This window comes from Mobula hypostoma, chromosome 7 (assembly GCF_963921235.1).
Source record: "Mobula hypostoma chromosome 7, sMobHyp1.1, whole genome shotgun sequence".
NCBI lineage: Eukaryota > Metazoa > Chordata > Chondrichthyes > Myliobatiformes > Myliobatidae > Mobula > Mobula hypostoma.
The window spans coordinates 157,221,398-157,248,269 of NC_086103.1; the positions used below are offsets into that span (position 1 = coordinate 157,221,398).

At 39.6% G+C, this 26,872-nt stretch overlaps 1 protein-coding gene across 2 annotated transcripts in view; it reads right to left on the bottom strand.

The window, feature by feature from the left end:
* Positions 1-24,394, bottom strand: part of foxo1a (forkhead box O1 a) — an 80,341-nt gene extending 55,947 nt beyond the window's left edge. For both annotated transcript variants that reach the window (XM_063054379.1, XM_063054378.1), the window contains exon 1: positions 23,416-24,394. In XM_063054379.1, coding sequence (XP_062910449.1) covers positions 23,416-23,979 — 564 coding nt within the window. In that variant the 5' untranslated portion in view covers positions 23,980-24,394. The remainder of the gene's footprint in view (positions 1-23,415) is intronic.
* Between the last annotated feature and the right edge of the window lie 2,478 nt (positions 24,395-26,872).

Below are 26,872 nucleotides of genomic sequence, written 5' to 3' on the forward strand. Positions count from 1 at the left end.
ATGAGAACTTGCCTGTTTCTGGTTGTTGGACTGAATGCCTGCTTCTTAACTGAAATTTCTATGAAACTGCTCCAGTTTGGTCTACACTGGCCTGGTGCTTGTGGTCCTAATGCACTGGGACTCATCTGGATGGCAATGTGGAGACAGCAACTCATCAATAGATCTGCAAAATACTCCCAACAGGCTTTGGGAGAAGGCAAACTCCCTCTTGTTGATGTGCTTATGGATTTTAACTTAAAAGCCCAACATTCAGAAACATGCAAATTCCATTAAGAGGAAATGATAAACAATAATTCTAAAATAGTTAATTAGGAACACAATAAAAATACACAATGTTCAAAAATGTATATCCCTCATTGCTTCATAATTTACTAGCCTAGAACGCCCTTAAAATGATTGGTGTATCAAATCCCACAACTAGCACAAGATCAAAGATGTTCTTCAGTATAACATTAGCAGATCCAAGAACAGGCTCAACTGTGGATCTTTGTGTGGAGTTCAGTAACAGAGGAATGCCATGTATAACAAAGAAGCTGTCATACTTCCATGCATATGCTGTTAGACATGGAAGATTCACTTCAATTTTGTCAAGTGAAAGCCCGCCAGTTCTTCATGGATCTGCAAGATCCACCTAGCAAGGTTCAACGATACCACCTAGTTTCATGCCTGACATGTTTTTTGCATTCAATCCATCCCCAAACATTTCCCCCCTTTTGCATAGTTTCTCATTTCCAGCTGAAACAAATCTAGCAAGAGAATTTCCACCGTCAATTCCCCTTTCTTGCCCCCCTCTTACCCCCTCACTGCCCATAACCTCCCTCTGGTATCTGTCCTCCTTCCCTTTCTCCCATGGTCAACTGTTCTCTCCTATAAGATGCCTTCTTCTTCAGCTCTTTACCTTTCCCATCCATCACCTCTCAGCTCCTTACTTCATACCCACCACCCATCTTCCCCTCACCTGGCTTAACCTAACACCTACCAGCTTGTACTCCTTTCCCTCCCTTCCTCCTCCCCCACCCCACCCCCATCTTCTTATTCTGGTTTCTTTCCCTTATCTTTTCAATACTGATGAAGGGTCTTGGCCCAAACATCGACTGTTTATACCTCTCCATACATGCTCCCTGACCCATTGAGTTCCTCCTGCGTTTTTTGCATGTTGGATTTCCAGCAGCCACAGAGTCTCTTGTGTTTAAGAGAACTTTTCTTCTCTCTCAAACCTACCGTGCTAAAGGAGGACCCTAGGTTATTCCCTTCAGATATCATTGACTTCTACTTGTTCTTAACAGCAGATGCACAGGTAGGCAAGTGCACGTGTTTAACGGCCTCCTGCATGGCTTCATAATGAAACCCTTTCATTTCATACAGAATAATGTATTTTCCTCCTTGGAAAAGTTAAAAATACTTAACTTCTAAGCAAATGAAATGGACAAACCTCAAGTCTTAATGCACGCAACAAAGCCCAACAGCTTACAATCCACAAGCCAAGCTCAATTTAAATTACTGCCCACATAATAAAGGTTGAAGAAATAAACAACAAGCTCTACTCCGATAAACCACAACCACCCTCCCAAATAACTACAAAAGCCACTTAAAAACTTAAGTGAAATATGGAGTTTTTTTCCCCATCACCAGACTAAATAGCTTCCTATCTGTGGCAGTCTTCTTTGTATTCAACCAGTTCAGAAAAGCTGTTCAACCACAATAAGAGTCATCAAATATTTGAATTACACATCATCAACGCATTTTCCAGATGTGCACAGTGAAGAACTCCACATCAGATTTCAGCACTGTTCAGCCACAAGGGAATACTCTGTATAATTCAACTTTAGAAAACAGTAACAACCATAAAGTCTAACATGCCACAAAGTTGCTGGAGAACTCTTCCTATATAAATTTACCTTCAGTTTCTAGCTTCTCAACTACTGATGCAGCAAGATATTTCATGAACAATAATGAACAAGGTGCCAAGTTAGAGTTTTAATCTTACTGGGAACTACCTGCCATTCCAGTTTTTATTCTTTGTGCCCATAATGGTCTTCTATTGAATCAGAAACTACCCACCCATTCTAAACATACAACATTGTACACATTCTGGCACCCGCACATGTTCCTGCAACATCACCATTCGCTTCAGTCTACTGCATTCATTTCCAGTAAATTTGCAAAAAAACTTGCGGATACACTTTCAAAGCACTGAAACAAACTTCTTCCAACTCTGTCAGAAGAAAAATAATCATGTCTCGCTATTTTGCTATTGTCAATTTTTAAAAAATGGAACAGACAGCAATATATACTGGAAAGCATCATTTCAGTCATTCACTTTAAGCATACCAGAACCTCTGCTGGGAGACAATAATGAGGAAGAATCTAATACAGCACCCCAACTAGCTTTAGTATTATACACATTGGGAAGAATAGCTTCTTTGAAAAAAAGATGTTAGTGAGGTGCACCCCAACCTTACTACTATATAACCAATAATTTAAGGCCTATTGTCTTTCAGAATGCCTACATTTAGAGTAAATTAGTAAAAGCTGTTGTGCTAGACCCCACCCACTTTCTTGTATTCATTTGAAGATGTGCAATCCAAACTTATGTGCATCTCAGTAGTTCTTCTACTGAACGTGCTGAGGAAAAGAAAAATATCAAGTGTGTAAAAAGTAATGCTGTCTATGCAATACCGCAATCACCATCAGAGCAGATGCACTACAAAAGCTGTGTGCTTAATCCGCTGTTCTACTCACTTTATACTTAAGACTGTGTGAGGTTAAGCACAGCTCCAATGCTATATTCAAGTTTGCTGATGACACCACTGTCGTAATCCGAATCAAAGGCGGTGATGAATCAGCATATGGGAAGGAGATTAAAAATCTGGTGGAGTGGTGTCGTAACAACAACCTCTTACTCAATGTCAGCAAGGCCAAGAAGCTGATTGTAGACTTCAGGAGAAGGAAACCAGAGGTCCATGAACCAGTCCTCAGAGAGTCAGAGGTGGAAAGGGTTAGCGACTTTAAATTGCTAGGTGTTATTTCAGAGAATCTGTCCTGGGTCCAGCACACAGGTGCAATTATGAAGAAAGCACGGCAGCAACTCTACTTCCTTAGGAGTTTGTGAAGATTCAGTATGACATCTAAAACTTTGACAAAATTTCTATAGATGTGCAGTGGAGAGTATATTGACTGGTTACATCACAGCCCGGTGTGGAAACACCCTTGTACGAAAAACCCTACAAAAAGTAGTGGATACAGTCCAAGCCATCACAACCATTGAGCACACCTACATGAAATGCTGTCACAGGAAAGCAGTATTAATCATTGGGGACTTCAACAGGACCTGCTCTCTTCTCACTGCTACAATCAGGAAGGTGGTACAAGAGCTTCAGGACTCACGCCACAAGGTTCAGGAACAGTTACCGCTCCTCAACCATCAGGGTCTTGAACCGAAGGGAATAACTTCACTTGCCCCATCACTGAAATCTTCCCACAACCAATGGACTCACTATCTCATGTTCTTGATATTCATTGCCCATTTATTATTATTTTTTCTTTTTTTATTTGCATAGTTATTTTTTGGCACTCTGGGTTGAACGCCATCATAGCTGGGCGGATTTCATTGCTTCTATTATGGTTACATTCTACAGATTTATTCAGTATGCCCACAAGAAAATGAATCTCATGGTTGTATATGGTGACACAAGTACTTTGATAATAAATCTAGTTTGAACTTTAAAACTTCCAAACTTCCACTGGTGTGCATCACCAAGATTAGCATTTCAGGGGGAATAATAAGTATCAACATGTTAACAAAACTGTTTGGGTACAGATACCTCCCAAGTTACAAGTTTCACACATTTTCCGAACAGAGATACAAGCCATCTAGCTTACCTGCCAAGATGAAGCCAATCATAATAGCAACATTAAACCATAACTAATGTCATCAGAGTCGTGAACGGAGGAATGCTGTTACATGACTGTCATTATATGCATCACCCTGGCCTTTGAAACTTAGAACTACAAAAAGATAGATTTAATTGTCGATCTACTGGCATTACCGAATGCAACCTCCCACGTAGTGCAGAAGTAGAATAATCACTTTGGACAGTTCATTTCATTGATAGTAGGTACAGAGGAGAAAACACAATGGGCCTCCACCTGATGGAAAAAATGAAGCTGCTGGACAACTCCAGTTAAACTGTCTGTACGTGCATAACTCACTGGTGGTTTGTTTTTCCATATGCCAAAAAAATCCCAGCGTGCACCTTTTAAAATTAGAAGAGGAATAATATAAACAAGTTTAAGACCTTTGAAAACTCACTGTAATAGCGATTTTATTTTACACCAGTTACTATATACGACCGCACAAGAGCTAAGCTGAACCAGTCCCCCTCAAAAAAAAAATTATGCCTCTCTCATTAGATACTTAACTCACATATGCATGTGCTTCACAGAGGAAAGTAAGCCCGACAGGTTATTCAACGAGGAGGGTTTGTCAGCAAAATTGGTGGAGTTCACACCCAACATTAGAGTCCTTCCAGCCACAGCTGTCTGAAGCAGCAACTCACCCCTACCCCAACCATTGCTTCCATCATCTGACATCATGAACTATTTAACACTTTGCTGCCATTGCCAAGCAGAACAATAACCTATCAACGAGGGGCCAGGTACAGAACTCAAACTTACTTGTCAAAAGATCTTATTAAGCACAATAATCAATTCAAAAGTTGGGATGCATAAAAATTGCACAATTGTGCCTACTAGTCCAGTTGCAAATTTTAAAAGATGCTAGAAGATAATAAAATAATTAATAAGATAATAAGACATAGGAGCAGAATTAGGCCTTTCAGCCCATCAAGACTGCCACCACATTGGGAATGGAATCAAAATTGGGTCATTCAGACCACAAAAACTGCTCTGCATGAGAAGAATGAGAATTAGGCCATTCAGTCCATCAATTCTGCTTCATATGAAGAATGGAATGAGGGATTAGAATTTGATTCTAGTCATTGAACCACTAAGATCCACTACTATTCACTTGTTGGCCTTTAGACATAGGCGCATCACAATTTCCTAAAATTCACAATAAATAGAGTTAAACATATTTCAGTGATACTGGGAAAAGTTTACCAACCTACAAGATGGTCAGTAGTCCTCTGTTTTTATTACTATCTTGCAGTAAAGATATGGGCAAGCTGGCCCTCCAGCAATCTTAGTTTTCCAAAAAAAAAATTCACAACAGAAGAGCTTAAATGGCCAGAAATACATTTTTTGCTTCTAGCAAACTGCACATGCCAGATCTCAAGCACCATTGAGACAGCTCTAACCCAAGAAAGAAGAAGGAAAAAAAAATCGAAATGCGGTACAAAAATCAAACCAAATTAACCTGATTTTTCTGCAGAAGTAATGTTTCTTTAATCACATTTGATACACAAAATAGGATTATGTTATTTATCTCAAGGCAAATATAGTGAATTAATGAAGAGATCTAGATTTTGACATTATTAGGTAAGACAAAGACAATGAAACAGTTCAGCACAATGAAGTACTAAACAAAAGTAAGTTGTTAGGGGATGTGGTGGTTGGCGGTGGGGTTGGTGGTTGCAGAAGCAAAGGGAAGAATTGGAGCGTAATTCTGCACAGGCACAGAAGCCAGTGCATTCTCACATTTAGAAAAGAGAGGAATCTTTAGTGTATGTAAGGAGAAGCACAGCGAATATACTTGGGAAATAAAATGAAGATTTACAAAAGAGTATTTAATGCCAGTTCTTTTGATGGCATTCTTGAAAGCAATGTTGCATTTTTAAAATAAAATCTAGAGCTCAAAATACAAATATTTGAAAACAGCGCCCATCAAGCTTCCTTAAAAATGAAATAACAGATGTTTTTCAGTAACTCAAGGTCGAACAAGAGATGCATGCATATAAGCTGGCAATGTTAAATACTCTTTACTACACAAGTATGAAAAGCTTGCTTTCAACACTGGAGACGTGGACGTAAAACCATTAGACATAGGAGCAGAATTAGGCCATTCAGCCCAAGTTTGTTCCGCCATTTAATCATAGTTGATTTGTTACCCCTTTCAAATCCATCTTCCTGCCTTCTCCCCTTAATCTTTGACACCCTCACTAATTTAGAATATAATCAAATTCTGCTTTAAATATACCAACGATCTGGCCTTCACAGCCATCTGTGGTAATGAATTCCACACATTCACCACCCTCTGGTTAAAGAAATTACTCCTTATCTCTTGTTCTAAAGGGATTTCCTTGTTTTCTGAGGTCGTGCCCTCTGGCCCTAGACTCCACCCACTATAGGAAACATTCTCTCCATGTCCTTCTCTTCCTGTGTACCATAGTCATTTCTTTCCCTACTTAAATATTTTTATTGTGCTTTTACTTTTAAAAATATAAACAATTTACAAGAAAACTTTTTTTAAAAAACAGTTTATTCTTCCATGGAGATGTCACTGGCAAGGCCAATATCTTCTCTAAGCATTTAAGAGGACAGTTAATTATCTATCAATCTTGGATCCAGAATCATACATAAATCAGACTGGGCAGAACTGACAGACTTCCTTTCCTAAAGAACTTGGGAGAAAAAAAAAATCAATACCTTTTGTGTTAATCCAAAATAATTTCCAACACTGCAACAAAATTCACACAACATTCAAGAGGCATTTTATCAATGCTATGTAGTTACGGTTTAGTTAACATTTAAAAATCTCAATATGTCCCTTTATAAATTAGAGTAAGGTGCCATGAAGTTTGTTAAGAGGACACATACCAGAATAATTTCAGGGATAAAAGGGTATTACTTACAGGCAAAGCTTAGAGAACCTAGAGTGCTTTCTTGTTGCAGGCAGGCAGGAAGAGGAAACCTAACAGAGATGTGGAAGTTTATGAAAAGGTTTTGATAGGTGTTAATAAGTTAGAACAACTTATTTGCTGCTCTGTTTGACACTGGCAACACTGCCATTTTTATGGAAAGGAATAAGCCATGCTGTCCGATACTTTTTTTTTAAAAAAAAAGCTAACAATGAACTTCGTGTACACCATACATATTTACAATTTAGTGACTTTCAACTGAAAAAGCTGGGAATTAAATATTACAGTAAAAGTATAATTATGAGAAATACCATCTAATCTTTCAGCAGTGAAAACAAGTCTCACCTTCAGCACTGAGAACCACATTACTATATCTCACAGCCAGTGAGTAAGATTCCGACCTGACATCACAACCTGATAGCATAACCCAAAATAGTTAGTGAAAAAATATTTCAAAGTTGTTTGCCACCAAATTAATCCTTTAAAAGTGTGTATTTACTCATAAATATTGTTACTTCTTATAAAAATGTTCCATTCCTAAAAAACTCAGAAAATTCACTACTGGAGAAATAGGTGGCAGAACTTAAAAGGGCAATTCCATCATCAGCAGATCTGAACAGGAAGTTGATAAAACTGCCAACACTTTGACAAAGCCTTCAATTTAAACGTACATTCAACTGACACAAAAAGGGATTAAAGAATTTCAACTGAACTGCTTTGCTAACCTGCGCAAAGCCTCCCGGATATTACTTCCAATGTGCACATTTCCCCTAGTTATTGATGAGCCAAGGACTGAATCTCTTCTCCCCACCCTCCAGCAAGCACAATTAGAATTATAACCATTACATGGTTAAGTTATTCAAAATTACTTTTACCAATGATAGAATGGCAACTTGAGACATTACTTCTCCATTTCATTAATGTAAAGTGCCAAGTTAGTTATATAAGTATGAACAAAAATACAATTTGCAGTGTTCAGCAAAAATTTGATTGTGCTCAACTTTACCATTTACGAATACAATTTTATTCAGATATGAATACAATTTTAGAAGCAGATACATTGGGAACATTCAAAAATCTCTCAGATTGGTACATGGATGAAAGAAAATTAGAGGGATATGAAGGGGGGGGTGGGAAAAGAGAAAAGGTTTGACTGATCTTATAAGAGTATGTTATGTCAGCATGCCATTGTGGGCCAAAAGGCCTTACAGTGCTGTAGTGTTTGATGTTATATTAATTTTATAAAGGTTATTTTAAAAATAATGGTCATAACACTTACCAAATGCAATTAATACTCTGTAAAGTTTTCTAGCGTAGAACAGGGTATTAGCGAAAAAGAACAGGGTATTGTATTTGGTTTCACTTGATTTGTCTCCCCTGCAACAGTATTCTTATGAAGATTACATCTTGCTGACACAAATACATTAACTCAAAGAGTAATACTTTTTAAATTAATTCCAAAACTGAGATCTATTTATCTTGTAAAGTATCTATCGCAAGCTAGGGATATTCCATACTCCACAACCAATGAAGTTCTTTGCAGTGCTGTGGTACAGGAGAATTCAATTCACACTCAGACCTTGATCACAACAGTGTAACAAATGGCCAGGTATTCTACTTCAATTGCCTTTGTAGAGAAATGACTATCTGATAATAGAATTTGTTCAAAGCTCAGAGGTTCAAGACAAATTTATTATCAAAGTACATATATATCACCACATACAACCCCGAGATTCATTTTCTTACAAGTATTCGCAGTAAATACAAGAAACACAATAGAATCAATGAAAGTACACACCCAATAGGACAAACAACCAATGTGAAAAAGACAAAAAATGCAAATATAAAAGAAAAAAGAAATTAATGAAATAATAATAATAATAATAATAATAAGCAATAAATTGAAAACATGAGGTGAAGAATCCTTGAAAGTGAGTCCATATGTTGTGGAAACAGTTCAGTGATGGGATGAGTGAAGTTGCATGAAGTTATCCCCTCTGGTTTAAGAGCCTAATGGTTGAGGGGAATAACTACTCCAAAACCTGGTGGTGTGGGTCCTGAGACTCCTGTACCACATTCCTGATGGCAGCAGCAAGAAGAGAGGATGACCTGGATGATGGGATCCTTGAGGATGGATGCTGCCATGCTACTTTCCAATAACAGCACTGCATGTAAATGTGCTCTATGGTAAGGAGGGCTTTACCTGTGATGTGCTCGGCTATATCCACTACTTTTTGTAGGCTTTTCTGTTCAAAGCATTGGAGTTTCTGAACAAGGTCATAATGCAACCAGTCAATATATTCTCCACTGCACATCTATACGAGCTTATCAATGATAAGCCAAATCTTCACAAACTTCTAAGAAAGTAGAGTGCTGCTCTGCTTTTCCTGTAATGGCACTTGTGTATGGGACTCAGGATAGATTCTCTGAAATGATAACACTGAGGAATTTAAAGTTTCTCATTCCCCAGCCACAACATCCAGGAGTGGAAAGTCGACACTTCAGTTTAACAGAGCACAGAACAGTTCAGCACAGTACAGGCCACTCGGCCTTTGATGCTGTGCCAGTGCACATTTCAAAACTTCCTAGACAGAACAATGCTCCAGTAACAATCAGCTAATTAGGCACAGGATTTTAACTCAACTTTACAAATCCGACGCTCACTGAGCTAAACCTTTCAGTTAATATATTGTGGTCGTCGTTTACGGTTACTATATTGTATTATCCAGCAGTTACTTTTGAGTGGGGAATATGGCGTTAACTGACAATGAGGCATGATGTGCACACACAAGTGACATTTAATTAGCAAAGATAAGAGAACTGAAACAAAGTGTAAAATGGTCCCAGAGGAAATACTGTCACAAATCACCAAACACTTTTACCAAGTTATCCAACTTAATTAAATATTAAGTGTGCAACACCCACATTTCTCTTTTATCACATAGTGCTTCATCAACTGCATTGTACTTGTAAATGGCTGACTGACTGAATACAGACAAGTACTGTGGTCAGAAACTTTGGATTCTGTATTCTAACACCATGTGGTTAGGTAACTAAAGCTGAAACCCATAAAGCAAGATAATAGTTTTAAATGTATTCATGCAGATATAGCAAGTCCCCACTTTGTTATTTACAACAGGCACTGTTACTATATTACACACTTTAGATGAACATTTGGAAGTTCACAGCTCAGCTGATTTCCCTTGGTCATCACGGGCCATGGTGCTTATGCTTTGAATTTAGGAATAACTTATTGCAGTTGGAGAAGTCAGGAAGAACATAGGCTCAGCTAATTTTATATATATTCCAACTGTAACCAGGGTGGCGCTCACAAATCTACAATTCTTTCACTTCCAAGGCTCTATAGAAGGGGCATGGAGCTTGATACACAAACTAGGCTTCAAGTTCCCAAATAGATTAGGCAGAAAAAGAAAATCAAGGTTGGCTAGGGCACCCCTAACCCTCTCCTAAAGTCCAAACTCAAAAAGCAAAAACAAAAGAATCCAAAATTGAACAAGAGACATGCTAATTTATGGAATCATGCTCCACAAGAAACCAGGCATAATAATATGAGAAAACATGGATAGAAGAGTCTCATTTTAGGGTGATATTTTTTGAAAGTGAAAAGCAGAGTCAAACAGTCTTTTGCATCGCTTTCCCATTTCAGTAGGGATGTATAGAACATATCAAGAAAATGGATATACAAAAGAAACACTGAGATCTGCCTTCAAGACCAGTCATAAAATGAGACAAGAAACTGCACAAATTAGAAGAACTTACAGGTAGTGCTCTCCCTCCAGTGTTAAAATGGATTAAAAGCCATTTGTGCCTTTCTAGAGACTGGAGGATACTTGCATTCCTATGACAGTTCAAAATTCATACCATCTTACGGCTTTATAGACAGCAAGATCCCATGGACAACTTCAACAGTGAATACCAGTGAAGTTGATTAACTCAAGATATTCTCTCATAATGCATAGCCAGGAGAAACATCAGCATTCAGGTTCCAGGACATCAGCAGACATCTCTCTTAGATGCTTCAGTACATGGACTGCAGGCACATTAGGCCTGTTTGCACCTAGTAAATCTATTCTGGAATTCTTTTTTTTGTAATGAAGGGATCGTGTCACCTTGCATACAGTAATCATGATCTATCAACCATAGATCATTATTCCCACACAAAATAAGCTGTAACAAATTATAAACATGATACTTAGATGTGTTGCTTGCTCAATTTTTATTTAAGAATAAAAAAGGTACTTCTTAACTGGACAATGTTTATGTGCTTTCCCCATTTAGCTAAATTCCTATATCATTACTTCAGCATTAATTTCACCATTTATGCCAATTCCCTAATCAGGGCTACAGTAATCACCACTACATTTTATTTCAAAAGGTAAATCTTATCACCAATAGTTCTACATTTAGTAATTCTGCTGATCTACTAATACACTGGATCTGTGGCTTTCCATAGATGAATATTAAACTTACTTCCATGGTTTTTCTTCGTTTCATGGCTATCTGGAGAAGAAGAATCTCAGAGTGACATACTTTGATAATAAATGAACTTCTTTTTTAAAAAACAATTTTATTCACCAAGTTAGTTTTCTTGGACTCAAATTGGCAGACGGACTAAGCTTTTCATTTGTCAGCCACTGAAGGTCATGCAAGGAGTGCATTGTGAACCTTTCATTCTCAAAGAAAGCCAGCATAGGTGTTGGCAATGCTGTAGGTAGAGTTGCTAAGAACACAGCCCTCAAACAATAAGTGGTCATCATGAGCCCTTTGACAATAGGGGGACCTCTTCTCAACAAGACACATATCAAACATGCACTGATGTGGCCTTTGGTCAACTGAGGAAAAGGATTACCTCAGGCCTGGCAGAAAACTTAAGAGTTTACAAAGCAGTAGCAATTTCTGCCCTTCTATACATGCTCTCGCAATCTGCACTACAGCAACTAAAGCATCTCATGACAAAAAAAAACACGAATGCTATCATCACAAGATCCTCCAAATACACCAGTTAGTGTCACTCCCTGGGCCAACATCCCCAACACAGGGGCTCCAGTAACACAGTAGACGATGCTGGACAAAAAACATGTGCACACCCCTCAACAAATTCCCAAAATAGATGTGAACACCACATTAGGAAGGGATTACCAGGATGGAGGAGTGGTGGGGGGGTGGTCTTCATTAAAAAAAAATGCAACGCCTCTCAAGAATGCCCAGTGCATACTGGGTTTGCGCCACAGCATTAGTGATAATAGTGAGAAGCCCCCGTCATGAGGAGCACAAGAAGCTCTACATAAACAGAACGTGTACACCACTTCACAAACTACTCACCTCAACTATCTGTGAAAGAGTACAGTGCTAACACTGGCCTCCCACAAACTGGACTGAAGCAAGTCATTCTTGACCTGGAGGAACTAAATAGTCAAAGGTTATTTGAATTGGGCAAACAAAGCTACCAACAAATTAATCCCCAACTAATGACGATAAATACTGTCACAACACTAACTCAAAATCTCCAAACTTCACTATGAAGTCAATACGATGAATTACTGATGTAGGATACATGCACTGATGCTATTAAGTTGCCAATTTCTATCCATAAATTCATTCCTGATTGCAGGTGATGTTTTTAAATATTCTAGAACTCCTCTGTAAAGGCACAGTTATACTAATGTGGCAAGTCATTTAATAAATGAGGGAAGTGCTGCAACTCCAAGTAGGCACACAGAATGCCTGATTTCACCTGCAAACTGCTAGTGGCCTGTTGCAGCATCTGACTGAGAAGATAGAGCATGACTACTAAGTTTAAAACCCAGCACAATATCAGCATAGGAATGTAAGTAATGCCTTTAAATCTGTTTCTATTTGGCATAACACAAAATTTTGTGAACTCTTGTCTTAGCTGTAATACTGAGGGCATTTCCAAATTATTCCAGTTAGTGCTCAATCTACGTTTGTGGATAAAGATTTCCAGTGCTGCATCTCAATTCTATCTCAGAACTTAACCAAGGTAATTTGTCTCCATAACTAGGTACACTGCATAAAAATCTGGCCCAATTTGCTCCATGACATATTTGCTAAACATGATTGATTACAGGGCACTGGGCATCAACTTTTCTTAAGGTCCTAAGGCAAGCTTTGTACATCTGAGACAGTATCATGACTATAAAGGATACTACAAAGAAATTTTACGAAGAGACAAGTATAAGGAAATAATATCCACTTCCTGTTCCATGTATGGATCAATAAAGCCTTCATTGTCCTTATTTCAGATCACAGAGGAAGAGGATTTTCAGTAAACATAATGGTAATCCCATCTTAAAGCATTCATACATCTTTCCAAGGCATCTCAAGCAATACACAGTGCTTATATTATGCAACATGCCGGGAGGGGGTTGGTGAAGAAAAGCTGCTACTGAGGACACATCCTTAAAATTGAATTTGTAACAGGAAGCATTTAGTCAGACAACATACAAAGTGTTCTTCAGTTACCCTCAACTGCAATTCAGTAAAAGGGTATTCAAACGACTATCCGAACTCCCCTCACCAAATCACCATCTACATGACCATAAACAATTTACATCCAACACCCAGAAAGCTTCATCTGATAGAAACGGTATGCTTCAATTCAGAGAATGAGTTGTATTTTAAAAAAATGCAGACTGCATTCACTATACCTTAAACACTCTGAACCCAATAAAAATCATTCCTGGAACATCTAGTCACCATTGCAACGTAGGAAATATGTCAGCCAATTCGTAAACAGCAAGCAGCATAGGTGAATCTCTTTCAGGGATATTGGAGAGATAAATACTTGCCTGGAGTCAGAGCACAAGAATGAGCTTCTAGGTCTTCTTCAAAAGTAGTGCCTTGAAACCCATCTGATAGATGTTACATGGAGTCTCAAATTTAACACTGCTGCAAATGGCAGCACCTCCAATAACATAGCATTCAAGAACCAGGGTTCACCTAAATTTTAGTAGTCTATAATGGATTTGTGGCTAAATTTGCCGATGATACAAAGATAGGTGGAGGAGCAGGTGGTGTTGAGGAAACAGAGGGCCTGCAGGGAGACTTAGATAGTTTAGGGGAATGGGCAAAGAAGTGGCAAATGAAATACTGTACAACGTTGGAAAGTGTATGGTCATCCACTTTGGTGGAAGAAATAAATAGGCAGACTATTATTTAGGTGGGGAGAAAATTCAAACTGCAAAGGGACTTGGGAGCCCTTGTGCAAGATACCCTAAAGGTTAACCTCCAGGTTGAGTCAGTTGTGAAGAAGGCGAATGCAATGTTGACATTCATTTCTAGGGGTATAGAATATAAGAGCAGGGATGTGATGTTGAGGCTCTACAAAGTACTCGTGACACCACACTTGGAGTATTGTGTGCAGTTTTGGGCTCCATATTTTAGAAAGTATATACTGACATTGGAGAGGGTTCAGAGAAGATTCACAAGAATGATTCCAGGAATGAAAGGGTTACCGTATGAGGAACGTCTGGCAGCTCTTAGGCTGTATTCCCTGGAGTTCAGGAGAATGGGGTGGGGGGGGGGGAAATCTCATAGAAACATTCTGAATGTTAAAAGGCCTGAACAGATTAGATATGGCAAAGTTATTTCCCTTGGTAGGGGATTCTAGGACAAGAGGGCATGACTTCAGGATTGAAGGACGTCCTTTTAGAACAGAGATGCGGAGAAACTACTTTAGTCAGAGGGTGGTAAATCTGTGGAATTTGTTGCCATGAGCAACTGTGGAGGCCAGGTCACTGGGTGTATCTAAGGCAGAGATAGATAGGTTCTTGATTAGTCAGGGCATCAAAGGGTATGGGGTGAAGGCAGGGAGTGGGGATGACTGGAAGAATTAGATCAGCCCATGATTAAATGACAGAGCAGACTCGATGGGCTGATGGCCTGCTTCTGCTTCTCTATCTTATGGTCTTATAATGTCTGCATTTTTGAAGGGGAAGAAATTTTAAGGAAATGATTTCTCCTGCCCCCCCCCATTAAATTCAAATTCTGTTAAAAAAAATTATAAACAGGAGCATCTCAGACTCACCTTACTTGCCAAAAGATGTGCATTTCTCGTCTTTGCACAGGTTAAAGATTATTAAAAGAGTTTTAGTAGTATCAAAATAGTGTTTAGCTTAACAGAGACATCCCCTTCCCTGCCGCATGTTTCTTTTCCCTTTCCGAGACCTTTCGATCTGAAATATCCACTTTTTTTCCCCCTCTTCTCATAAATGCAGCATGCCCTACTGACTAACTCCAGGATTTTTCATTTTTACATTAGATTCCCAACATCTGCATTTTTGCTTTTTTTGTGTAAATGGAATACCATCTTGGGTTAACACCACAGCTGAGGGGGAATCCAAAAATAAATGCACTCACATCCATTCTTGCGAACAGAAAGCTAGTTCCTCATTTACAGTCAGACCCAAGGGTTCCACATTGAACCCATTGTCACCTCCCTCCATGCAGCTGATCTATTTTACCAGCAAAAGAATTTCAGCTCCAAATAGGATTACACTCTTTTTGCTACGAGACAAGCCCTGAAAACTTTACACAAGGCTCCACTGTTCTGCATAATGGTAAGCTGTGCTGCCTGGCTGAATTTTATGATTCTATGTGAACTGCATTATAAGCCAAGCTCTGTAAGCAGAGAACCTCAAATAAGAAAATTTGGCATAGTATCCTCTTCAATGACAGCTTAGATCAACTGCACCATCAGCCAGACAACACCATTTCCATTTTTGCCACTGCTTTGAAATCAATTATCACGATGCCAAATATTCTGGTGCCAAAAACACACCTCCCCCTCCCACCGCTTAAAATATACAAATAGTGGGCGTTAAGTGGCAAATGCTTCCATCCTTTATTGTATAAAAGAAGAGAAATATTTATATTGCCAAATGTGATATTTATGTGGCTACTCAAGAGGTTGACCCTTCAATTATTAATATACACAAACAGCACCACCTTATAGTCCAAAATTACTGTATTTTTTTTAAAATCCTTGTCAGTGAATGTATTACTTTAAAGCCATCTCTAAAGCTGATGATACAGTATAAATTTGAAACATGTACATACATTTTGCATTATTAGCAACATTCCTTCTAAAGATTTGCCTGGCCCCACCATCATTATGGTAACCTTGACACACAAATATTGCATAAAAATACAAATAATAATTGCAATGCAGGGACTTCCACATTATCAATATTGCTCAGATAGTGCACTACGTTCAGAAGGACTGCATGCAAGTTAACTTGCAGGTACTGGTAACATCATATTCTGTTCATGAATAGCAAACACAGCCCGACCACCGGGGCTGGATTCCCAGTAGTTCAGCAATACAGGCTCACACTGCTTATTAACCAACTCATTGTAACAGAAAATGAACATACCACAACCTGAACCAAAACTGTGCTAAATGTCAGAGTGCTTCCTGACAGTTTTTGCATGTCTAGTCTTTTAGGAAGCTGGCTCCAACAATTCATTATTGACTGTGCCTGTAATTATAGGGAAGCATGGAACCTAAATGCACACAATGTTCTATTACCAGCAAGATAAATGACCAATTTTGAAGGCATGACCATTTTTCAAACAGTACCACAGGATCTTTAACACCTACCTGTGGTAGGCCTGCTTTTAACATTTCATCTGAAAGACTAGATGTCTCCAACAGATTTGCACCATGTCAATCAAGAACTCAAATCACTGGCATAGAACTGGAATTAAAAATCCATCTTACCAGAAGGAGTGGTATCATTTATACACTCATCAAGAAGTGGCATTAGATCCTATTGGTTCATTAGTCTTTTCATATTTATCTGCTGAAAACTCATCAAGATGCTCTCCGTTGCAAAAAAAAAATCCCCAAATCAACCTATGGTTGCAGGAATTTAATCAAAGCAAGTAGTGTGAAGGATGAACCAGAGGCTCACAAGAGAAGCAAGTTGAATACATGACCTATAACTGAAGTCCTCAGCTTGTCATGTGAATGTCAATACTAAAAGTATGATCTGAATTAATTAACCTCCCATGCACATAATAAGTCAATTATCCTAAGGCATGGTACTCTTAAGGACAACTGGGTGGAATTCCCCAAAAATGAAACCGGTTTGTATCAGATCACCTCGTTTTATTATAGACAAGAAGAAAAAAAAAATCAGAAATCCCAGCTTTGGAGAAGTCAAATCACCTTGGCCATTTTTAAAATTAAACCTGTGTTACTGACAAAAGATCCAGCGGCAAGACAGTGAATTAGAAAGGTGTTAGGATAGTTACAAAACATTAATGAAGTGAAATTCATTTGCAGCTCAGACCTATAGCTGCTCAGTAACTGAACTGGTGGTTTATGCATTACCAAACCACAGGAAGGAGAATCCCAAACCAGCTTCCCAATTCTTTGAATGTAAACAGTGGAAAGTATTTGATGCATTAATATCAATCAGCAGGCAAGTAGTGAAAATAGTGGGCTGAAAGGCCTGTTCCTGTGTGCTGTTATACTCTTTTGTGTTGGTAGTATATTATTTAACTTATAAATAGGAAAATGGATCTCCAGACTGCAGAAGTACTTTGTCTTGCCCAGAAGAGGGGCAAACTGGGCTGGCTTTTGAAGACGATGCGGTGGGGACAGCACAAGGATAAAGAAAGTGGGTTCCTAGCCAAATAGTTTAACTCTCATCCCACAAAGTAACTAAGCCATCACATTATTTCATTCATAACATCATGCAGACAGTAATCTTGGAAAGTTCAGTGTAGCTCCAAAGTATTAGAGAGACAGTGACAGAGAGAGAGAGGAAAGAAACAAGATCATTTAAAGCTGTAATTACAAAAAGGTTAATCATGTATCTGGGACTAGAAAGACTACCCAAACAACTGAACAATTGCTCATTAGTTCAGGGAAGGTACTTTCATGCTCAATTAAACCGCTAGAACTAAAATGTGTAGGTACAATGACTCATTGCAGCTAGTACTCTTCTTCCCACCCACATGACTGCTAGTAGCATTTACCTTATTATGAATGATACAATACAGCAAATTTGTTTCCTTATTGGTTTTCCACCATTACTTACCTTTATCCAGTACTTGTAAGCAACAATAGCTTAGGTTATTGGGCCTTGCAGCAAACTATATTCCATTTAGGTCCCACTGCTGAGATAGATTGTTAAAGTAACAGAACATTTCTTCAGGAGAAAAACATCGTTAATTTGAGCGTACCAACATTCAATAGTCTGGCTCTATCACCTCGTTCTGGTGCCCCTCCTCTTTTCCTTCCTCCCATGGTCCTCACCTTCAATATGCTGATGGTGAAAACAGCATATTACACCAAGATTCCTTCTTCTCCAGCCCCTTGCCTTTTCCACCCATCACCTCCCAGCTTCTTACTTCATCCACACTCCCCCACACACACATAGCATCGGCCAAAATGTTGACTCTTTATTCATTTCCATAGATATTGCCTGACCTGAGTTCTTCCACCATTTTCTGTGTGTTGCTTTGAATTTCCAGCATCTACAGAATCTTGTGTTTAATATTCAATAACAAATGCTTAATGATTTGATATCCAACACATCCAGCTTTATTTCCAGCAACGTCGGTATATAATCTTGTTACCACACACAAAACAGCTGGCATGGAAGATTTCCTTCAACAAAAGATAACTGCTAGTTCTCTTAGTATCCCATAAATTTACCAGTAAGAGCTTAACAGGGCTCTAAGCAGCCCCTGCAAGTTTCAAGCATTGGTTCATTCATCAAACAGCACCAATGTATTACTTTATCATAAGTAACAAATCAAAGGTTGGACACAAAGATGGGACCTGAAGGTGAAAACAGCATATTGCACCAATTATATAAAATTAACAAACATTACCAGTAATTATCTTTAATTCTTAAACAGTTGAAAGCCATGTGCGCTATATTAAGCGCATCAGCCAATATATGACCCACCACATGCCCATTTTCTTGTTGGCCAGCTGCCAACAAACCAGAATTAATTGTATTCCCCCATACAAAAAATAACACTGGAAGTACAACCAAATAAGTATTTCATACTCTAATTAAACTTTTTTTAAAAATCATAATTAAATGCGATCCAAGTGCAATCAAAATTTGTGTGACTAAAATTGGCATCCTGGTCAGCCAAGGCATCATGAGCTGGAGCAAAGGGCTTATTCCCATTCAATTCTACATTCCTTAATCTATGGAAACGTTCTCTGATCAAGCCCTCTAAGAATTTTCAATGAGGTCACTTCTCATTCTTTGCAGAAGGCAAATATTGTGTACCTGTGACACTTCCCACCATGTGCGAATGGAATACTTATCACTGCTCTACTCACACAACTTGCTTCACCTTGGTTTCATTTGATATTTGTTGATGCTTCCATGATCATTTGTTTCCATTCATAAACAGACACCATACCAGTGTTCACTGGCAACTAAACACCTATCCCACTCAATCTTCCCACATGACAGATCTGCCATTCTGGAATCTGTGTGGCAAATATTCACAAAACATGAACATTGTTTTTTTAGGCAAGGGGGCTACAGTTGTGCACAAAACCTTGGGTGTGATCTCTTCTATGTCATTGTGCCAAGACATCTTTATTCTTGTGCACAAATCCTCAACAATAAAAGCCAGTATAACATTTGCCTTCCTAATTGTCTGCCACACCTGCATGTTACTTTGAGGTACTTCTTTACATCTTTTAGCACTTGTTCACTCAATTCCAGAAGTGAAACAGCGAGCATGGTAGTATGCAACTTATATACCAAACTTTGAATTTACATATCATTTAGACAGTCTTGCATTTAAAATAGCAACCCATGCATTATTTCTGAATTTATTTCTGCACTTCATAACCAATAAATTATTCATTAATGTAATATTGGGAAAAAAATCATAGCCAATCCACAATGCGATCTGTTTAACTCTTAAATAGAATGTTGAAGAATGGATAAATATTCACTAATAAAAAATTACTTCTTTATCTTTCTTTGAAATAGTGCAATGGGACATTTTTGCACAGGTACCTTCACAACTAACATTACCTTCCAGTTGTGATTAGTCCTCTTAAATGATATTCTAGAGGTGATCAAATTCAGGAGGCAAAATATAAAATTAAGCCATTCTTCTTTTTTGCTTAAGGTGTGGAATTGTACAGTTTGTTTTCTTTTTAAAATGTCATAGACTAATGTAGCTTCACTCAATCTAAGGTTGGATCTTCAGTGGTTTGAATCCAAGACACTTAAACGTAATTCTCTGTTTTGAGTTTGAAATATACAGGCAAGAGTCAGATGCAAGTAGATTATATTCTCTCCTAAGTATCCTCAAGACCAGCAGGAAACAAAATCAGCATACCCAACAGAAACACTGTCAGAAGGGGAAAATAATTCAGTGAATTGTACAGTAAACTAACAAGATACCCTCTCATACACCGTAGGAATACTTACCATCTGCAAACGCATAGTATCAACTCAAGGCATCTTGAGCACCACTCCGCAAACACATACCACCTAAAAGGAAAAGTGCGCCCCCCAGTTTACCCCAGTCAAAATAGAATCCTAGCTTGGAAAGTCATCTGTGAAACCTTCAAAAACAGCAAGTCAAAAATCCTGAGACTGTGGAAGCATCCTTACCACTCTTTCCCCAACTCAACCCCTCCCCCCCTCCCAAAGGAAGAGGAGCTCAGAACCAGAGGGGTAAAGGTTTAAGATGAGAGAAGGTGGAAATTTTAAGAGAGATTTCAGGAGCAAGTTTTTTTTCTGCGATGAACTGCCAGAGACAGTGGTGGAGACAGGTATAACTGCAGCGTTTAAAAGACATCTGGATGGGTACTTGGATATAAAAGGCACGAAGGAAACTGGGCAAGTGTAATCATTCTAGTTAGGAATGTTTGGCATGGACAAGGTGGGTTGAAAGGGCCATATCTGTGCTGTACGATTCTACCATTCAATGAAAAAGATTGCAGCCAAAGTCGGGAGGAGTGCTCACTGCTATGCGAGGACAATTAGGGATGGGCACTAAAGGTACTCAGCTTCCAGTATCATCCGCACCCAGGAATCACTGTTAAAACATCTGCCATCAGTCAGCATTTGCATTATAACCAAGTGAGTTTGTTTTAATTAGTATTTATTTCCATGACCAGACTATGGAAGTGACATAAAATTGTATTATAACAAAATGCCATTGCTACAGTAATTGATAGTCAAATAATACTTCTTAAAATGAGTTTAAAGGAAGAGTACAAAAGTGTTCCGCAAGTGTCATACAACCACAGCTGCAGCCACCCAACCTCTGCATCTAGCATAGTTCCAAAACGGCAAGTTGAGGAATATTCTACAAAAAGTCCCAGGTAAAGTCTGTATCAAGACAAGTAATGTTATTCTGTGCCTTACGATTCCAAGATGATAGTAACGTAAACATTCGAACAGTTCAAGCAGGTTCAAATGAGTCAATTCTGAAAAATGTGTTATTTTCCAACCTATAAGGAAATGCATCACGGCTTATTGTGGCTGTTTTGCCGGAAGATGTAAAAATAACGAACCGTTCCGCTAGCTGCCTCTGTGCGAGTGTGTTTTTTTTTTGCTCAACAAAGGGTATCGCACAATTCATTTGATAAAAAACGTCAAATCCATTTCCATTCTGATACCAAAAACAACAGTGCGACATATTCATGCAAAATGAAACGACAAAAACACATGAAACTGGTCCAAGTTGCCGCAAAGTCACGAGAGAAAACGGAAAGCCGACAAAGGAGCAGGTCACAATCTGATTCGGACTTCTTATTTATCGAAGCTTTTCAATTCACCCAAACAACACCCTCTAAAACACGTGTAAAATGATTCAGCATCGCCTGTTTTTAGATGACGGCCAATTAATAAATTACAAGTTAAGTTTCAACTAATTCAGATCTTTACGTAACTTTCTGGCGATGAGTCACTTCATGTCCGTCACTCGCACTCCCTGAAATCAAGTTTGGCTTCCCAGTATGATCGACAGCGAGTACCGTCCAATCGAAGACTCCAGTTAACGCCTTCCACGCGCGTACGCTGTGGCCAGACCAATCAGAACACGGAATAGGCGGAACAAGCGACTGCAGCAAGTTAAGGTGCGGTGAGTGACTCTTGTGCGTAACAGTGAGGGTAGTAAAACCTCAGGGACGGGCAGGCTCGCAGCTGCACAGGTGCGTGATTCAGCGGGCAACTATGAACTCCATTATCGACAATGGCTCAAAAACCCCAAACAGGGCGGATAAAACAGACTATTTCCGCTTAAATCAAAATAATGAATGCCCTACATGACTACGGTATGACCCTTACTGATGTCTGTCCCGATATGGGACTGGCAGTTGGCACAGTACAACTGCAACACGATTGCCACTTGCAAACTTTAACCTAGTCTATTTAAAATCACGACTAGTGAAATGCGGGACAATTGCGCTTTTTGAATGTAGATTACTTTAGGCAGCATTTTTTTTAATTGTTAAAGGTCAAAAATGTAGGTTCTCTTCTAAACATTCCAGCTGTACGTCAGACTGCCTTTCTTTCTAGGAGATATTGATTAATCCTGTTTTACTGGAAACACGCTAGACTCATAATTCCTTACTGGTGTTTTAATTGTGGTGGACAGGGCCATGCTGATTAGCGTTGACTAACACTTCAAAGGACAGCCAACTGCGATTGAACAACTGAGATTTACTCCATGCAGCCCATGTTTTCCAACACATTCTTTACATAAACGGATATCGCATTAAATGTACTTTATGGCGAAATAGGCTCATTGCCAATCCATAATACTACGGCCCTCTCAAAGCATACTTTCTCCAAGAAAATGCCTTGACAGTAATGCAAAAGACTTACCGCTAAACCATTTTATGTCACAAAAATACTTGTTTTTTTTTTGCGAGCTTGGATCGTACGTCAGTCAGTATTGATTTATTTACAAAACACTTGTTCCCCCAAGGCTGAATAAGTCTTGTTAATAATACGTTATAGAAAGACAGTTTAACTTTAATATTATACTATGAACAGTGGGATTAATAGTTGTTTTCAAAGACGAATTGGAAATCTGACGTGAAACTGTCAAAAGACCTACATCCGTTTGTGCAAGGGACAATTCCTTGATTACTTAAGCAGAGTCCAGAACTGTTTCGTCGCACGGATTATTGTAGTGATCAAAGTACTGTGCTATCATAATGGCATGATAAAAGTTAAAAGGAAAACCTCTAATGTTTTATTAAATAATCTATGATCAGCACTGGAACGATTTACAAGTCGAGTTTAAAAAATGAATAAAATTTACTTTCATAAAAGCGGAATATTTAAACACCGAGTCGCTCATATCATCCTCATCAGATTTCCTTCCTCCGGGACAACATTTGGCGCTAAGTGAATGTGCACGAATATGGACACACGAGAGCATGGACGTGTTACAAAACATCCGATTTTTTTTTTGGAAAAGTTAGCTAAACACGACCAACTCAATCACAAGTTCGCGCAAACACCCACCCTGGCACTGATTTAACTGCGACAACATTTGGGGCAATGTGAGGTGAAAATAAATAGTATTTTGCTCCCACCTTCCATCCAGCTGAGCTGTTACTGTCTCCTTTATCCTTGAAGTAGGGAACGCTCCTGACCATCCAGTCGTAAATCTGGGACAGGGTGAGTCTCTTTTCAGGAGAGCTCTCGATGGCTTTTGTGATGAGGTCGGCGTATGACAGATTGCCCCACGCGTTTCTCCGGGACGAACTGCTCTTCCTCTGGGCTGCCGACGCGGCTCCAGCCGGCGACACTTGCTGCTGCTGCTGCTGCTGCTGGTGCTGATGTTGATGGTGACAACCATCCTGGTGCTGGCAGTGGAAGTCGCCACAGCACTCGGGCGCCAGAACGACCGGCTTCTGGTCGAAGTCCTCGTCCTGCTCCTCCAACACCAGAGCCGGCGAGACCGAAGCGCTCACACGGCCGGCTCCTTCCGGGGTCAGGTTGAACTCGCTCGCTCCTTCTTGCTTGACCGAAGCCGGCGAGGAAGCACAGCTGAAATCCGGTCGGGGTAGCGGCCAGGTGCACGACCGCGGCCGGGACTGGGGCTCGAAATCGGGGTCGATCTCCACGACCTGTTGCAGCGGCGGTGCCTCAGCCATGACACCAGGCAGGACTCGCTTCAATCTATTCTCGAAGAAGTTATTTTCCCCCTCCCCACCCTTCCTCCTCCCCTCTTGGCAGGGCTGCGCGAGGGGAAAGAAAGTCGAGAGAAAAGTTGCTCCGTCACTTCATAAATTGGCAGCCAAAGAAGAAAAAGAGACCGACAAGTCACTTCGGGCCAAACGAAAATGGTCACAAGCCGTCGAAGCTCCAAAAGGAAACTGTGATTTCCAGACAAAAGCACCAAGCGAGCTAGGAGCTGGGTTGCGTTCGCAGATCGCTGTTAATAACACTCATAAACCTTCATGACCCTGCCGTACCATTTGTCCTACTTTCCTTCCCTCGCACACACAAGCAGGGTATTGTACTACGCCGAACTCCGGCACCTCCACCTAACCTGCTGGTGTCATGTAATATAACGGGGCGGGGACAACCTTGACGAGAAGGCGCTTGTTCCAACCAACGTCGCAGCTTACCGGCAAGCCTGAGCAAAGCGGCCAATGGCGCGGCGGCAAAGGCGGGAGCCTGTCTCTCTTGCGAAGCCACCCCCGTTTCAAGTTGATGAGGAGGAGCTTGTTCATGACAAGTCCGCCCACCAACACGAGAGTTACGTTGAGTAAACACATGGCGCTGGGCTTACTCACACTTTAAAAACAAACATATACACACTGCCATTTTGACAGCTAAATAGGATTTTATTCAACAGATATATAGAGGGGAGGGGCGGAGATGTTTTAAGCACCCATTAAGTGGGGGAATGGTGTTTACTCCAGTAACTCGTGTGGAAAGCGAAAAACCTAGAGTTGCAAACAGTTAGCGATGACGCCGTCATGGAATTAAAATCGCCAACCACAACCAATGCAACTTGTTTTTGATTTCTGTATAGTATTTGGTGATCTGCGAAGTAAATCTGATGTTTATTGGAAAGTGCGTGATAGTTCTCCAGGCTGGACGCCCCGTTCTTTTGCAGACCTGTTGTATTTCTGGATGTGTGGTTAACCGACTTCAAATATTGACAGATTTCCTTTTTATCCCTCAAATCTGAGTCACTTCCACACTAATAAACGAGCTAGACACTCGACTGCAGCTCTCAAATTAATTCAATCTGGAGTTTGTTTTCTGTACTTGGAATATATTCTGCTTTTGTAGATTGTAATTGGATCTATGAGTTCAAACCGAGTTCACGCTAAATTTGTCACCCATATCAATATGTTCTGTGGTGCGCCCGTTCGCTGGTTTCCGCTGAAAGGAGAGATGTGTACTGTTACCTGTAAGCGAGAGATTTGGATTTGATTTTTTAAAAATACTAAGTTATTTAATTTAGAATTATTGACGGTGTTCTGGCAATTCACAAGAAGTTGCTAGAACCACAATCAGTTTGCGAATTCTGGCTTTGCTTCGGAATTTGCTCTAAAACTTGCTGAAATTCAACACCGTACAGTAATTGTTTAAATGCTTTAACTTTTTAAAAGCTTTTACATAGAAAAACTATCGATGCTAATACGTCGGTTTTAATAGTCTGTTACAAATATTATCAATGTCATTACTGTATTTTATGTGGATAACGCGGGAATCTGTAATTCCACATAGGAAGCAGTGGTCATCCACCGCTGTACCTACATCTCTGCAAAGGTCAGAATTGATGTGGCATATTTTGAAAGGTGATAAAGGCAGCTAAAACAACCGCAAGTGGAACCAATTAGATGCGAGTCATATAATCATGTGATCATGATGTTAAATGATCAGAGTGTTTATTTTGATGAGAGGATTAACCAATTGAAAACAGAGGAAAACACTATCTTACACATCTGGTCTGTGGGTCTGTGGGTAGCAAGCTGAATTCCAGAGCTGGAGAGAATGGGGGTCATGGTGGTGTGAAGTTGATAGTGGTGATGGGTAGAGAATAGGAGAGAGTGAGAAAGAAAGTGATCATCAAAGATATTCCTCCTTTTGGATAAGTAGTTTTGTGCAGAATTCACGTCGACAGTTCACATGTCAATGCTATTTCTTTTTAAATGATTGAAATTTAATTGAGAATTTATGACCGTGAGTAAACAACTGTGCTCACAATAGAGTACACCGCCGTTACTGCACGGAGCACAGGGCAGGGTATGTTCCAGTAAGAAGGAGCGACAGGAATAGCAAGGTAAGGGAACGTTGGATGCAGAGAGAGGAGGTGAAATTAGTCAAGAAAAGAGGGTAAATGTATGCAAGGTTCAGGAAGCTAAAATCAAACAGAGCTCTTGAGGATTATAAGGAAGCCAGAAAAGAACACGAAAAGGGAAGTTGTAACCCCAGGTGGGGTCATGAGAAGGCTTTGATAAGTAGGATTAAAGAGAGTTCCAATGCATTCTATACATGTATCAAGAGCAAAAGGATATCCATGGTCTCTCTCAGGAGGGAACATGTACTTGGAGGCAAAGGATATGTTTGAGGTCCTAAATGAATATGTTGCAGCAGTATTTACCCAGGAGAAGGTCATGGAGGATAGAGAAATCAGAGTGGAGTATGCTTTTTCGCTAGGGCATTTTGAGATAAAGAAGGAGCTAGTGTTGGATCCCCTAAAGAACATTAAGGTGGATAAGTCTCCAGGCCTGAAGGGATATTCCCTAGGTTATTGAGAGAGGCAAGAGGTGAGACTGCTGGTGTCTTACCAATATCTTCATGTATTCTTTAGGCACAGGAAAGGTCTTGGAGGATTGGCAAGTAGCTAATATTGTTCCATTATTCAAGAGGGGAAATGGGGATAATCCTGGAAGCTGTAGACCATGAGTCTCACATAAGTGGTAAAGGAATTACTGGAGATGATTTCCAGGGATAGGATTTGTGAGCAATTGGAAAACCATGGCATAATTAGCTACTGTCAGCAAGTCATGTGTGGGACAAGTCCTA